We start from the raw sequence: 13,576 nt of genomic DNA, 5'->3' as shown, positions 1-13,576 counted from the left end.
CAGCCCGGAGCTGCATGCGCCCTACCAATACTTCAGCTTGGGGCTGGGCTGCAAAGAAAAGTTTTTTTTAATTTTCCCTCCCTCCCCAGCCCCGGGCTGGGCTAGGCTGGGCTGGGGTCTCCAAGGGGTCAGAGAAGTCCCCCGCTTTCTTCAGCCCGCCCCGCTCCGGAGGTAAGAGAAGGAAGGCGGCGGAGGTTAGCCGCGGGCCGAGATCTGGCCCCTCACTCGCAGAGACGGGGGCCGGGGAGGGGGCGAGGCTGGCGGGGGTGGGGGGCGGCGGGAGCGTTGGGGGCAGTGCGTGCGGCTGGCGGCTCAATTGCTGTGGGTGTCTGTCTGTTTCAGGCGGCGGCGGCGGCGGCGGCGGCGGCAGAATCCAACCTGCTCATTCCTGCAGCGAGAGAGAGAGAGAGAAGAGGGAGAGGAGGAGAGAGGGAGGGAGAGAGGAGGGAGTCTGTCTGCAAAGTGCTGCTCCCTGGTGCTCAGAGGCGGCTGCTCCATCTCCAACTCTCATTCATTTCTCCGGTTAACATGAGAGATCATGGCCGCCTTCGGGCTTCTCAGTTATGAGCAGAGACCTCTGAAACGACCCCGGCTCGGGCCGCCTGACGTCTACCCCCAGGACCCGAAGCAGAAGGAGGTAAGCCCGGTCGCCACCGCCCCGCTTCCCCTTCCAGTGCCTGAGCTATACCCCCTCCCCCCTCCCCATGCCAGGGCTCTGCAGCGCTGACCTGGGGCCAAGTTTGCCCAGCGGGCATCCGAAGTAGTGCGAGGGAGGGGGAGGGAGGGCAGTATGGATAGCGTGCTGGGTGGGGAAAGGTTGCCAGGGGGTGGAGGCTGATGCAGGGTGCCAGGGCTCATGCCAGCGCCAGGTGGGGGGGACGACGGGGAGGCCAAGCAGCGGGCTTAGGGTTGCTGTCAGTGAGAGCATTGAACTGTGAAGCTAGTCATCTGCATGCGGTCGCCTCCCCCTCTTCTGGGCCTTCCACCGCTTCTGGGGATTTTCTCCCTTTTAATTTGCTCGCGGCCTCCCCTCTCCGACTTCCTCTTCACTATCTCTGGCTCCCCCGCCTCTTCAGTGAATCCTCGTAAACTTTTGAAAAATGTTGGAATGCAATTCTGGGCATCCAATACTGAGACTTGCGTTTTGCGCTAGGAGAAGCCGAGAAGGGGGGGGGGGGACCTCCTCCTTCCTGCCTGCAGGATACATCCTTAGGCTTTGCATTGCCAGCAGCGTTTAGGAGGGGTACAAACTTCGAAATGGGCGGGAGAGCTGCGTCCCCCAGCCTCTAAACCGAATGATGCTAGAGAGAAACCCTGATTTGGGGGGCGATTGGTTTAATTGACAAGCCGATTTACATATGCAAATTAAGCCGTGAGAGCCCAGGTATCTCCGAATTGGAGGCAAAGGAATGGGCAGGTGTTCGAAATTTTTTCTTTTCCTGCCTGCTTTCTCTAAATACGATTAAAGGGTGAAATCTGGCCTCCCTACTTCGGGTGCCACCGGCGGCAATGGGCAAGGGATCCATGCCATTTTGTAGCCCCCTACGTTAGTCACTGCTGCTGCCGCCGCCGCCACCGCGGCTAATAAGTAATTATGTAACAATTTAGTAGGTGTAATCATCGCCCTTTGCTACAATTTGTCTGGGGACTTTTTTTTTAATCACCTGCTCCCCAGCTGTACCTTGGAGATCTGCTGTCAACGCCAAATCCTTTGTTTTTGTGTTCTCCCTCTCCGGGCGATAACAAACAATAACCCCTCGCGAATTGCACCTCTTACTTTCTAGAAAATGTTAATTCATGCTTCAAAGTTCAGCACTGGAGCCCATTACCCGGAGTACTTGGGAATTGAATGCCAGCCTGTCTCTAACTTTGGGAACGTCCATTTACACCGTCCACCAAAAGTTTGTGGGGGGAGGAGGAAGAGGAGAAGAGAGGAGAGGGATGGAGGATGCCCGCCTGGCTTACATTTCATTACTTGCTAAGGTCTCTGTAAAAAGATCTGGCCTCAGGCTGTGCCCATTCTTATTTCTGAAGCTTAGCAAGCCCCGCACCTAAGGTGGCTGGCTGGCTGGGCTCCCACTGGCCACCCAGATGGAAATTCTCAGGTAGGTTCTTTGGATGGGCCTTCTGTGAGGCTGGGAGGAAGGAAGGAAGGGAGGGGACCTGGGAGGGAGGGAGGGATCCAGCAATCAGTTGGTGCTTTGTGGGAATTTGAGTTGATTCTGCAAATTCCTTTCCTCCCTTTTCACTTACTCCCACCTCGACTTTCCCCAAACTAAGCTAATTGCTATAAAATGAAATTAGGAACAAAGTATCACCTTGAGGTTGAGTACTAGTTTGGCCGTTAGTGAGGAAGCTGTGGGTTCAAATCCTGCCTTGACTATAATTTGGTAGCCTGGTTATTTAATCTCATGGTGCCTCAGACAATTCCTCTGGGATTATCAACCCTCTTTGGGCAATTTCTAGGTTGAGAAAGTTCCAAAGTGCCGAACTCTTGAAGACGTAGTAGAGAATAGGGACATTCAGCGATTGGCTGATAACAACAACATAGGAGTTATATTGGCCAAGAGACAAAAGAATTAAATATACTCAACTAGTTGTAGGAAGGTAGATGGTTTTGGTTAAATGAGTATATTCAAAATGGGTGTATTGTGCTCTGTATGTTTCCAGAATAGGAAAATAATTGTAGATGACAGAGTTTCAGCAATATTGAGTGGTAATAACATATTGATAATATACTTAGCTATTCCCCCCCACCCCCCACCCCCCAAAGAAGAAAGGACTCTCCTCTCTGGTGATCCTACTAGACAGACAGAAACACACACACACACACACACACACACACACACACACACACACACACTCTTGCTCTGTCTCTGCCTGTCTCTGTCTCTCTGTCTGTCTCTTTCTCTTTCTCTGTCTCTCTCTCTATCTCTCTGTCTCTGTCTTTCTGTCTCTGTTTCTTTCTCTCCCTCTCTGTCTCTCTGTTTGTCTCTTTCTATCTCTCTGTCTCTCTCTCCCTCTCCCTGTCTCTGTCTTTCTCTGTCTGTCTATCTGTCTTTTTCACTCTCTGTCTTTCTTTCTCTCTGTCTCCTTCTCTCTTGGTCTCTCTGTCTCTGTTTCTCCCCCTCTATCTGTATATCTCTTTCTCTCTCTGTCTCTGTCTTTCTCCCCCCCCCCATCTGTCTCTCTGTCTCATATCTATCTCTGTCTCTGTCTGTCTCTATCTCTGTCTGTCTCTCTCAGTCTCTCTCTGTCTCTGTCTCCCCCTCTCTCTGTCTCTGTCTCTTATCTATCTCTCTGTCTCTCACTCTGTCTCTGTCTCTGAGCCTCATTGGGACTCAGTAGTGAAAGAGTCTAAAATGCTGCTATTGGGTCAGCATCCCCCCTCCCTTGTCTTTGGGCCCTGTCTCGTGGCACTGGGCTCTCATCTCTTCTAGAACTCATGGACAAGAGTCTTCTATTTTCTTTGTGTCTCCTAACACTATATGTTCTTTTTTTTGGAAACCCTTTCTTTAGAATCAATACTGTATATGGCCCCAAGGCAGAAGACCAAGGCAAGGTCCAGGCCATGGGGATTAAGTGACTTGCCCAGGGTCCTACAGCTAGGAAGTTTCTAGAACCTACTATCTCTAAGCCTTGTTCTCATTTTGCTGCTGAGCTGCCCAGCTGCCCCATTATGTGTTCTTTATAATCAGGCTGGGAGTAGAGTTGAGCTACTCAAAGGCTGGTAGTTTTCCTCATTTCTTATCTATCTATCATCTGTCTTTGTCATCAGTCTATATAGTCCCTCTATTCATCCATCCAGTGTACTTAGGTGAAGGGTGAGGTGGGAAAAGAGATTTTCCCCTAGAATTGGGGCTTGTAGAAGTTATTTTATAGAGACATTATGGTCTTCTCCTCTCCCACTCCCACCCTCACTAGCTGTGAGACCCTGAGCAAGTCACTAACCCTCTCAGCCCTAGTTCTGTTTTCTGTAAAAGAGGGACAACGATAGCAACTTCCTCACAGGATTGTTGAAGATTTTGCAAACCTTGAAGAGGAATATAAAAAAAATTGTTTCACTCTAAAAAAATAAAATATTATACATATATAATAATATAAATAAAAATATTAAAAATACTCACCCTTAAAAAAGGGTCTCAGTTTTTGTCTGTAAAGAGAGGATTGATGCATACTTGGATTATTAATCCTCACTGTTTGCTTGTGAAGAAAGGGCTTTGTACCCTCTAAAATGGGGCAACTAGAAATCGTAGTGGATAGAGCACCAAGGGTGGAGTTAGGAGGAACTGGATTCAGATATGGTTTCTTCCTAGCTAGCTATGTGACCCTGGGCAAGTCACGCAGCCCCGATTGCCTAGCCTTTGCTTGCTCTTCTGTCTCAGAAGGTAAGAATTTAAAAATAAAATAAAATCATAAGTAAGGTAATATTTCCACAGGACTTTTGGCACTATAATTTTTTTTTACTGGATTGCTAAGGTTCTTGCTTTGGTTCCTCCTGCTAGAGGAAACTTCTGTTATCTATTACTATTGGCGCCTGCTCAGCAATTTACAGGCTTTGAGAGTTCATGGGGGCTATGGGAGGTTGTCAGTCTGGGAGTCAATAAACACTTTTAAGAGCCGATTGTGTGTCAAGCCCCTGCCCTCGAGGAACTCATATTCATTCCAGTGAGGGAGACCCCTGGCAGAAAATTGTACAAACAGCCTCTATGCAATTAAATGGGATGGAAGGGAATCTCCTTAGTCTAAAAAACTTACCTGCTGTTTGAGACTTGAACCTTCAGTCTTTGGTTCCCACCCCTTTCTTTCAGAAAAGGAAGTGGAGTGTGGCATAGCTCTTCATTAAGATGCCTCAGTTTCCCCAGAGAGGAATATAAACAGGAAGTAGTGATCTCTTCCCTCTCTTACCCAGAAGGAATTGCATATTTTTGGATGAGAGAATTAATTATGCTTTACTAGAATGAGGTGGAGTGTGTCATAGCACTTCCTTGAGGTGCCTCAGTTTCCCCAGAGAGAGATATAAACAGGAAGTAGTGATCTCCTCCCTCTCTTACCCAGAAGGAATTACATATTTTTGGCTGAGAGAATTAATTATGTTTTATTAGAATGAGGTGGAGTGTGTCATAGCTCTTCCTTGAGGTGCCTCAGTTTCCCCAGAGAGGAATATAAACAGGAAGTAGTGATCTCCTTCCTCTCTTACCCAGAAGGAATTGCATATTTTTGGCTGAGAGAATTAATTATACTTTTATTAGAATGAGGTGGAGTGTGTAATAGCTCTTCATTGAGGTGCCTCAGTTTCCCCAGAGGGATTTAAACAGGAAGTAGTGATCTCCTCCCTCTCTTACCCAGAAGGAATTGCATATTTTTGGCTGAGAGAATTAGTTATGGGATGCTAGAGAAATGCTGGACCAGTTCCTTCCATGACTTAAAACTCTAAACTACCTTTAGGTGGCCCTTCCCCTTTTCCAGCCACCCTAGAACTGACAGTATTTCTATAAAGCTCCAAGCATCTTAATTCGTTTAATTATTGAGCAACTGTCACACAGCATCTGGGTGTCTGTTATAAAAGTTTAAATAGTGCAAATGCCCAAATGGCTTCACTGCTCCTTCCCTTCTCCCCAAGTCCATCTAGCATAATAGAATGATTTTCTCTACTAAAAAGAAACTTTTCTCCTGTTGGAAGGCTGTAGGGAAGGCACTGCTTTGGTCTTGAACTTCTTCCCTCAGGGCTGGTGTGCACTTGGCAGTGCTTCTGTTGATGCTATCCCAAGTCCTCACTGCCCTGGAATGGGCTGCACCCAGTCCTTGGCTCTTAGAGGGGCAGGGCCGGTCCTGTGTTTGCCGGAGTCTCCAGGCTGTCCCTGGGTAATGGGGACCTCCCATAAGTCATGGAGTTAATGTGGGGAACAGCCAGTCTGCTGTGTTCTTTGTTGTGCAGGAAATGGGCCCTGGTGGTTGTACTTGGAGAAGATCTAAAGTCTTGCTTGAGAAAGTTGGTGTGAAATATTTGGGGATAAAAGCAAGCTAAGTACATATAGGAGAGTCAGCTCAGAACTTCATTCTGTGCTTTAAGCCTTAATGCCTTTTTTCAGTAATTATAATAACAGCAAGAACAATACTGGTTTTGTTGTAGTTGCCTCATTATCAGCTGTTTCTGACCCTTTGTGATCCCATATGGAGTTTTCTAGGCAAAGAAACTGGAGTGGTTGGCCATTATTTTCTCCAGCTCATTTTACAGATGAGGAAACTGAGGTAAACAGAGTTAATGACTTGCCCAGGGTCACATAGCTAGCACGTGTCTGAGGCTGGATTTGAACTCGGGAAGATCACTCTTACCACTGCTCTTCCTAACTGTCCTAATAATAATAGTAACCAGTATTTAGATAATTCTTTAAACTTTACAAAGTATTTATTAAGTATAACCTCTCTTGTTCTTTACAGTAATGCTGTTAGCTGTTATTTATTACCTCCCTTTTAATGATTATAGCAACACTGATGCTGATTCCTAGTCTTTAGCTATCACTTTAAAGTTTTTAAAATGTTGATTCTTAATATAACATAGTGAGGTGTAGATACTATTGTCATTCCTATTTTACAGATGAAGAAACTGAAACTCAGGGGAGTTAAATGACTTGCCCACACAACTTGCTTTAAGTATATAAGAAGTCAGAATTTGAACTCAGGTCAAACTCCATGTTAGGTAACTCCATCAGCAGCCCCTCCATGGATCAATTAGTCCTAAGACTTCTTTAGAGGTCTTTGAGAACTGCTGTGGCTGAAAAATACATCAGCTTGTTCCTCATCTGATCACAAATTTCTGTGGATTTAGTCTGGTAGGCTTTTCTATCAAGGATAGAGCAGTGAACTTGGAATCCAGAAAACCTAGGTTCAGATCCTGCCCCAGGACACTGTTTGTATGACCCAACCGGCATAATTGTAGTACTTATCTTTCCTGGTTCCTTAGAAACCTAAGTGAGAATGAAAGAATGAAAACCCCCTTGCTAAGACCTGGGAATACAAATCTAAAAGCAAAGGTCCCTGCCCAAGACTTCTTCTAAAGCTGGAGACCACACAGAGAGGAAGTAATGGTCTTTGAGGGGCATTTTGGCATCCCTTGTTAACTGGTGTGATAGAGCAGCAGCTCTGTAGGAGAGTTAGAGTCACATACCTTCTCTGTGGTATTGCTTTGACTATTTAAGAACACTATGCAAACCTTAAAGCACCATATAAACCAACTGTTATTTTTTATTATTAGGTTCTTATATGACAGAAGCATAGTTCTGCCTCATCTCTTATTCTTAGAATATAACGCTCCTTGAGGGCAGGAAGTTATTTTTTGGCCTTTTTATTATTCATTATTAATAAATACTGATTGATAGATTCCTCTCTGGACTTGTAATGTAAGCTTTTTCAGACTTAGTAGAACTTGCCAAACATCATTTCCTTCCTCCCTCCCTTCCTTCCTCCCTCCCTCCCTCCCCTCCCTCCCTCCCTCCCTCCCTCCCTCCCTCCCTCCCTCCCACCCTTCCTTCCTTCCTTCCTTCCTTCCTTCCTTCCTTCCTTCCTTCCTTCCTTCCTTCCTTCCTTCCTTCCTTCCTTCCTTCCTTCCTTCCTTCCTTCCTTCCTTCCTTCCTTCCTTCTCTCCTTCTCTCCTTCTCTCCTTCTCTCCTTCTCTCCTTCTCTCCTTCTCTCCTTCTCTCCTTCTCTCCTTCTCTCCTTCTCTCCTTCTCTCCTTCTCTCCTTCTCTCCTTCTCTCCTTCTCTCCTTCTCTCCTTCTCTCCTTCTCTCCTTCTCTCCTTCCTTCCTTCCTTCCTTCCTTCCTTCCTTCCTTCCCTCCTTCCCTCCTTCCCTCCTTCCCTCCTTCCCTCCTTCCTTCCTTCCCTCCTTCCTTCCTTCCCTCCTTCCTTCCTTCCCTCCTTCCCTCCTTCCCTCCCTCTCTCCCTCTCTCCCTCTCTCCCTCTCAGAATTGAGGTGTAAGGGCTAGGCAATTGTATGACTTGCCCAGGGTTGCATAGCTAGAAAGTGTCAGAGGCTGCATTTGAACCCAGGATCTCTAGGCCTGGCCTTCTATCCACTGAGCTACTTAACTGCCCCTTTGGAATCGTTTTTTTTCCTCCTGAAGAATAATAATTGTGTTTATACAGGACTTTAAGATTTATAGAACATTTTACTTACATAATATTACATATGATCTTATTTGACCTTCACAATAACCAAGTGAGGTAGAGGCTATTATGATCCCATTTTGTTAGACAAGGAGACTGAGGCTGAGGGCAAGTAATTTGCCCATGGAGCTCCATGCTACGTGCAGCCACCCTCAGCCACTGTCCCTCCACATGAAGGTGAGACAGCAGGGGATGATTCTGTTGGATAAATGCAATCAGAAAACATAATATCTTGTATGTACATAATTGTTTGTATGTTGTGTTTTGCATTAGACTGAACCACTTGAGAGCAGAGACAACCTTTCACCTTTCTCTGAGCCCAGCCTTAGCACAGTGCTTGGCACATAGTAGGTGCTTAATGTTTATTTATTGACTTAAAACGCCCAGGTACTCCTTGGAGATGGATGGTCTGGACACGGTTCTCTGGATTATGTAGACCTATCATTGAATTAGTTGGGATTTCTCCTAAGCATAACAACCTTGCCCATGAATAAGTCAAGTGCATGCTGAGACCAAAGAATCCTAACATGATTTCCCTTTACTAGTCACTCTTTAGCGAGGTTTTATAATCCAGTTTTGTGCTTCATATGGGAGAAGGAGTTGGAGAAACTGGAAAGGTTCCATGGAGGAACAGTGAGGATAATGAAGGGTTATAAAATAGAATCTTTGAGCAAAGATGAAAGGAACTGGGCATATTTAGCCTGGAGGAAAGGTTACAGAAGGGGCAGTATTAAAGAGCGGAGTGAAGAAGGTCAAGGAAAGTTGGGAGAAAAAGCAGTTGGGTTTTGCATAGAGAAGAAAACGGGAGGGGAAAAATGCTTCAGATTGATAGAGAATTTCCGAGCTAGAGAACTCCATCGGCCACATATGAAAAATCATGCTTAAAGATCTGCAGGAGGGGCAGGTAGGGGGCTCAGTGGATAGAGAGCCAGGCCTGAAATCAGGAGGATCTGGGCTCAAATCTGACCTCAGTGTGGCCCCAGTGGAGCCAGGAAGAGAAGCCCTGCCGTGGGCTGAGACCCTTGAAATAACGATTTTGCTCTCGGCCCAGGTGAGAATTCAGTGAGATTACAAAGCATTCTGGGAAAGTGGAGCAAGGGCTTCTGGGGATTGAAGTCCTGGATTCAAGTCTGTTTTTACAGATTTTTAGGTCTAGTATTCTATCCCCTGCACCACCTCTCTTCCCTGCCCTTATAACGCCCCTGATGGATAGTTTAGAGTTTTGCGTTTTCTGGTCTAAAGCTAGGCAGCATTTCTTACTTCCTTTCTGTGTCCCATGTTCCCAGAGGCTCAGGGAACTTTTGCACAGTTAATAGGCATTTGAGGGGGGCCACTAGAATAGAACACCAGGCATAGGGTCGGGAGGACCTGGATCCAAATCTGGCCTCAGTCACTTACTAGCTGTGTGACCCTGGGCAAGTCACTAAACTCTGTTTGCCTAGCCATTGCTCTTCTGTCTTAGAAGTGTCACTAAGGACTCTATCCATCGTACCTCCCAACTGCCTCCTCCTTCATCTTTAAAGTGAAGGGACTCTGGGGCAGCTAGGTAGCAACAGTGGATAGAGTCACAGACCTGGAGGCGAGGGAACCTGGGTTCACATCTGGCTTTAGATACTCCCGAGCTCAGTGCAGCCCTGGACAAGTCAGTTAATCCTGGTTGCCTGGCCCCTGCTGCTCTTCTGTCTTAGAACTGAGAGTAAGACTGAAGATAAGGAACATAAATAGATAAATAAAAGTGAAGGGACTCTGATTTCTGAGGTCCTTTTGAACCTTAAATTCTGTTACGTGCTATTGAGATGTGCAGGAGGCTTCATGCCTGTAGTTCTTTGGAATTATGAAAAAAAGCTAACTTCACCTGTTTTTGATGAAGCCAGGCTTTTGCACACCTCTGTTCCTTTTTCTAGGTTTACTGACTATACCTTTAGAGAGTTAGAGAAGTTTTTCCAGGAATCAAAGTACAGTTTGCTGCTCTGTAGTTTGTAGATTCCATTCTTGTTCCTTTCATGAAAACTGGGACATTGGTCCCTTTTCCAGGCCTGTTGAGCTCATAACCCTTCTGCACTATTTTTCAAAGATATTGATAATTTCACTAGTCATCTCAGCTGTTGTCACTTTATTATTTTTTAAACTCTTACCTTCTTTCTGTCTTAGAATCTATATTAAATATTAGTTCCAAAGCAGAAGAGTGGTAAGGGCTAGGCAATTGGAGTTAAGTGACTTACTCTGGGTCATACAGCTAGGTAGTGTCTGAGGCTGGATTTGAACTCAGGATCTCCCGTCTCCAGGCCTGGCTCTCTATCCACTGAGCCACCTAGCCATCACTTTGGACTTACTTCCTGAGTCTGCCAGGATGTAGTATCATTTGTACCAAATGACTTGAACTTTTCATGTCTTTTGTAACCTGACATCTTCCTTCTAGTCCAGTCACATCAACAAGCATTTATTAAGTGCCTACTATGTGCCTTGCACTGTATCGGGCACTGGGGATACAAGGAAAGGTAAAAAACAGTTCCTATTTCTGGGAAACTCCTAGTCTAATGAGGAAGACACATGCAAATAAGATGCTGTGTTTTCTTATTCCATTAATGTACTAAAATCATCCCTCGATATCTCATGTTGGTGTGTAGGTGACTGTTGGCAACCAGATGGAGCAATGGATAGAACCCAACCTGTTTTGAACAATAATTCTTAAAAGAAAGCAAAACATTGAATAAATGGTCTTCTCACTTCCACTTGAGGAACAGTCCGTCCTAGTTTTGGATGACTTTCATTGTCAGGAACTTTTTTCTTTCTCATATCAAGCTGAAATTTGTAGTTCTTGCCCATTGGTCCTACTTTGGTGCCAAGTAAAATGGCTTCAATCCCATCTATGTGACAGTCCTTTAAATATATTCCAGAAACTCTCCTTTTCTGGATGGCGTGTGTTGACTTTCTTGGTTGCATATTACCCTGTTAGCTTGTGAGTTTGCAGTTCACTTAAAGTCTCTGATTTTTTTGATGTGACTTCTCTCTCTCTCTCTGTCTCTCTCTGTCTCTCTCTCTGTCTCTGTCTTTCTTTCTGTCTCCTCTCTCTCTCTCTCTCTCCCCCCCTCTCTCTTTCTCTCTCTCTCTGTCTCTCTCTTTCTCTCTCTGTCTGTCTCTGTCTGTCTCTGTCTGTCTCTGTCTCTCTCTGTCTCTCTCTGTCTCTGTCTCTCTGTCTCCTATCTGTTTCCTCTCTTTGTGTGTGTTTCTCTCCTCTCTCTCTGTCTCTCTCTCTCTGTCTCTCTCTCTCTCTGTCTCTCTCTCTCTCTCTCTCTCTCTCTCTCTCTCTCTCTCTCTCTCTCTCTCTTTCTCTGTCTGTCTGTCTGTCTCTCTCTCCCTCTCTGTCTCTCTCTCTCTCTCTCTCTCCCTCTCTCTCTATCTTTCTCTCTCTCTCTCTCCCTCTCCCTCTCTATCTCTCTCTGTCTCTCTCTGTCTCTGTCTCTCTGTCTCTGTCTCTCTCTCTGTCTCTGTCTCTCTGTCTCCTCTCTCTCTCTGTCTCCTCTCCCTGTCTCTGTTTCTCTCTGTCTCTGTCTCTGTCTCTCTCTCTCTCTCTCACTGTGCCTCCTCTGTCTCTCTGTCTCTATTTCTCTCTGTCTCCTGTGTCTTTCTCTGTCTCTCTCTCTTAATCTCTCTGTCTTCCCTTCTATCTCTCTCTCTGTCTCGCCATCTGTCTGTCTGTCTGTCTCTCTCCCTCCCTCCCTCTGTCTCTGTCTCTCCCTCCCTCTCCCTCTGTCTCTGTCTCTGTGTGTGTGTGTACTCCCATTCTATACTTGTGTATTTGATTTTTGGACGTAACATCTCTCTTTCATGTATCCTTTCTTTGTATCGAGCTCTGTATTGCCTAATCTGTTAAGAGCTTTTCGGATTCTGGCTTTGCCGTCCGCCTCATTGAAAATCTCTCCCACCTTTGTGCCATCTTCATCTTGGACGATACGCAATCTGCCGACACTGTCATCCAAACCATTGAGAGAGATGAAGAGGACCGAGCCCCAAATAGAAGCCCGGACGCTCTCTCCACTGGGGTGTTCTCTTTGTGCTGGCCTCGAGTCACAGATTGTAAATGCTCAGTTCCATTCAACAGGCCTCTGGGTCTGTCCTGCTCCATTCAGCGAACACTTATTAGGCTCCTGTGGTTTGTAAGACAGTGCGCTGGCCTTGGGGGTCCAAAGGCAGTCACGTTGCTCCGATCCGCTTCCCGGTGTTCTGCTGGCCGAGGCTGCAGTTCTTACACCGCGTGTCCAGAACGACAGAGTTTGGGTTGTGTCCACCCCTCGCCTCACCCGTCCAGCCTGAGCGCTGGCCTCTTGTCCCCATCCCGCACACCTGCGCCTTTTGTGCAGTGCCACTGAGCTGGGTCTGCGGCGTTCCCCTGAGGTTCCCCGTCTACTCACCATGTCACAAAAGGAAATGAGGTTAGGCTGCCACGAGTGGTTTTTAATGGACCGTGCTGACTCACAGTGATTGCCGCGTCCCTTCCAGAACATGGTGGGATATCTTGGAGGGATTTTGAAAATCGTGACTTTGCCTTGGCTTTGAGAGGGGGCTTCGATGTCAACTGCGGCTGATAAGGAGACTCTTTTGTTGAACCTGATCCGCAACATAGGAAGACACAAGAATCCAAATGAAGCTAGAATTGATTTATGGCTGCCTTTCTAAAGACCTTCCTCAAATGAGGAATAGGAAAGAGGCAGACATAAATCTGATTTTTTTAAAGTGGCAGATGTGAAGGTTTTGTAAGCTCTTTATCATACTTCCCACTTTAAAAGATATCTTTGCCTTATAAGGGAAGCCATGAATCTCTTCTTGCTGGTAAATCTGCAAAATTTCATTTGTCCTGCCCGTCCGTGTTTAACCCGTTCATTCCGATTCCTCTCCTAGAATGACCCTTACTGAGTGTCCGATAGGATTTGCCAACCTCATAGACATCAGTCTTGTTTTCCACGGGCTGGGCTGGTTGCGGGTCATTCAGGAGACACAAGATGCTTCCAGGAAGGGCCAGGGCAAGCTAGAGAATGTGGGAAGCATATTTCATTGGATTCAAAGGAAGTCGTAAGTAGCCAATGGTTCCTGAGCAACCATGGCAGATGCTAGAAATGGTAGGTGAGTCTTGTTATCTGTCCATTGCCAAAGACTTTAGAAAACAGAGAAGGAGATAGGACAGGGGTGTGTGTGAGAGAGACAGGCAGACAGAGAGGGAAAGGGGGAGAGAGAGAAAGAGAGAGAGAATGAGAGAGAGAGAGAATGAGAATGAGAGAGAGTGAGAGAAAGTGAGAGAGAGAATGAGAGAGAGAGAGAGTGAGAGAGAGAAAGAGAGAGAAAGAGAATGAGAGAGAATGAGAGAGAAAGAGAATGAGAGAGAGAATGAGAGAGAGAATGAGAGAGAAAGAGAA

At 46.2% G+C, this 13,576-nt stretch overlaps 1 protein-coding gene across 1 annotated transcript in view; it reads left to right on the top strand.

Moving 5' to 3' along the window:
- Positions 1–13,576, top strand: part of MED12L (mediator complex subunit 12L) — a 625,295-nt gene that overhangs the window by 221,280 nt on the left and 390,439 nt on the right. The window contains 1 exon segment of the mRNA XM_056807762.1: positions 343–637. Coding sequence (XP_056663740.1) covers positions 539–637 — 99 coding nt within the window. The 5' untranslated portion in view covers positions 343–538.

Source organism: Monodelphis domestica, chromosome 8 (genome assembly GCF_027887165.1).
Source record: "Monodelphis domestica isolate mMonDom1 chromosome 8, mMonDom1.pri, whole genome shotgun sequence".
NCBI lineage: Eukaryota > Metazoa > Chordata > Mammalia > Didelphimorphia > Didelphidae > Monodelphis > Monodelphis domestica.
This window is presented reverse-complemented; position numbering and strand designations above follow the sequence as displayed.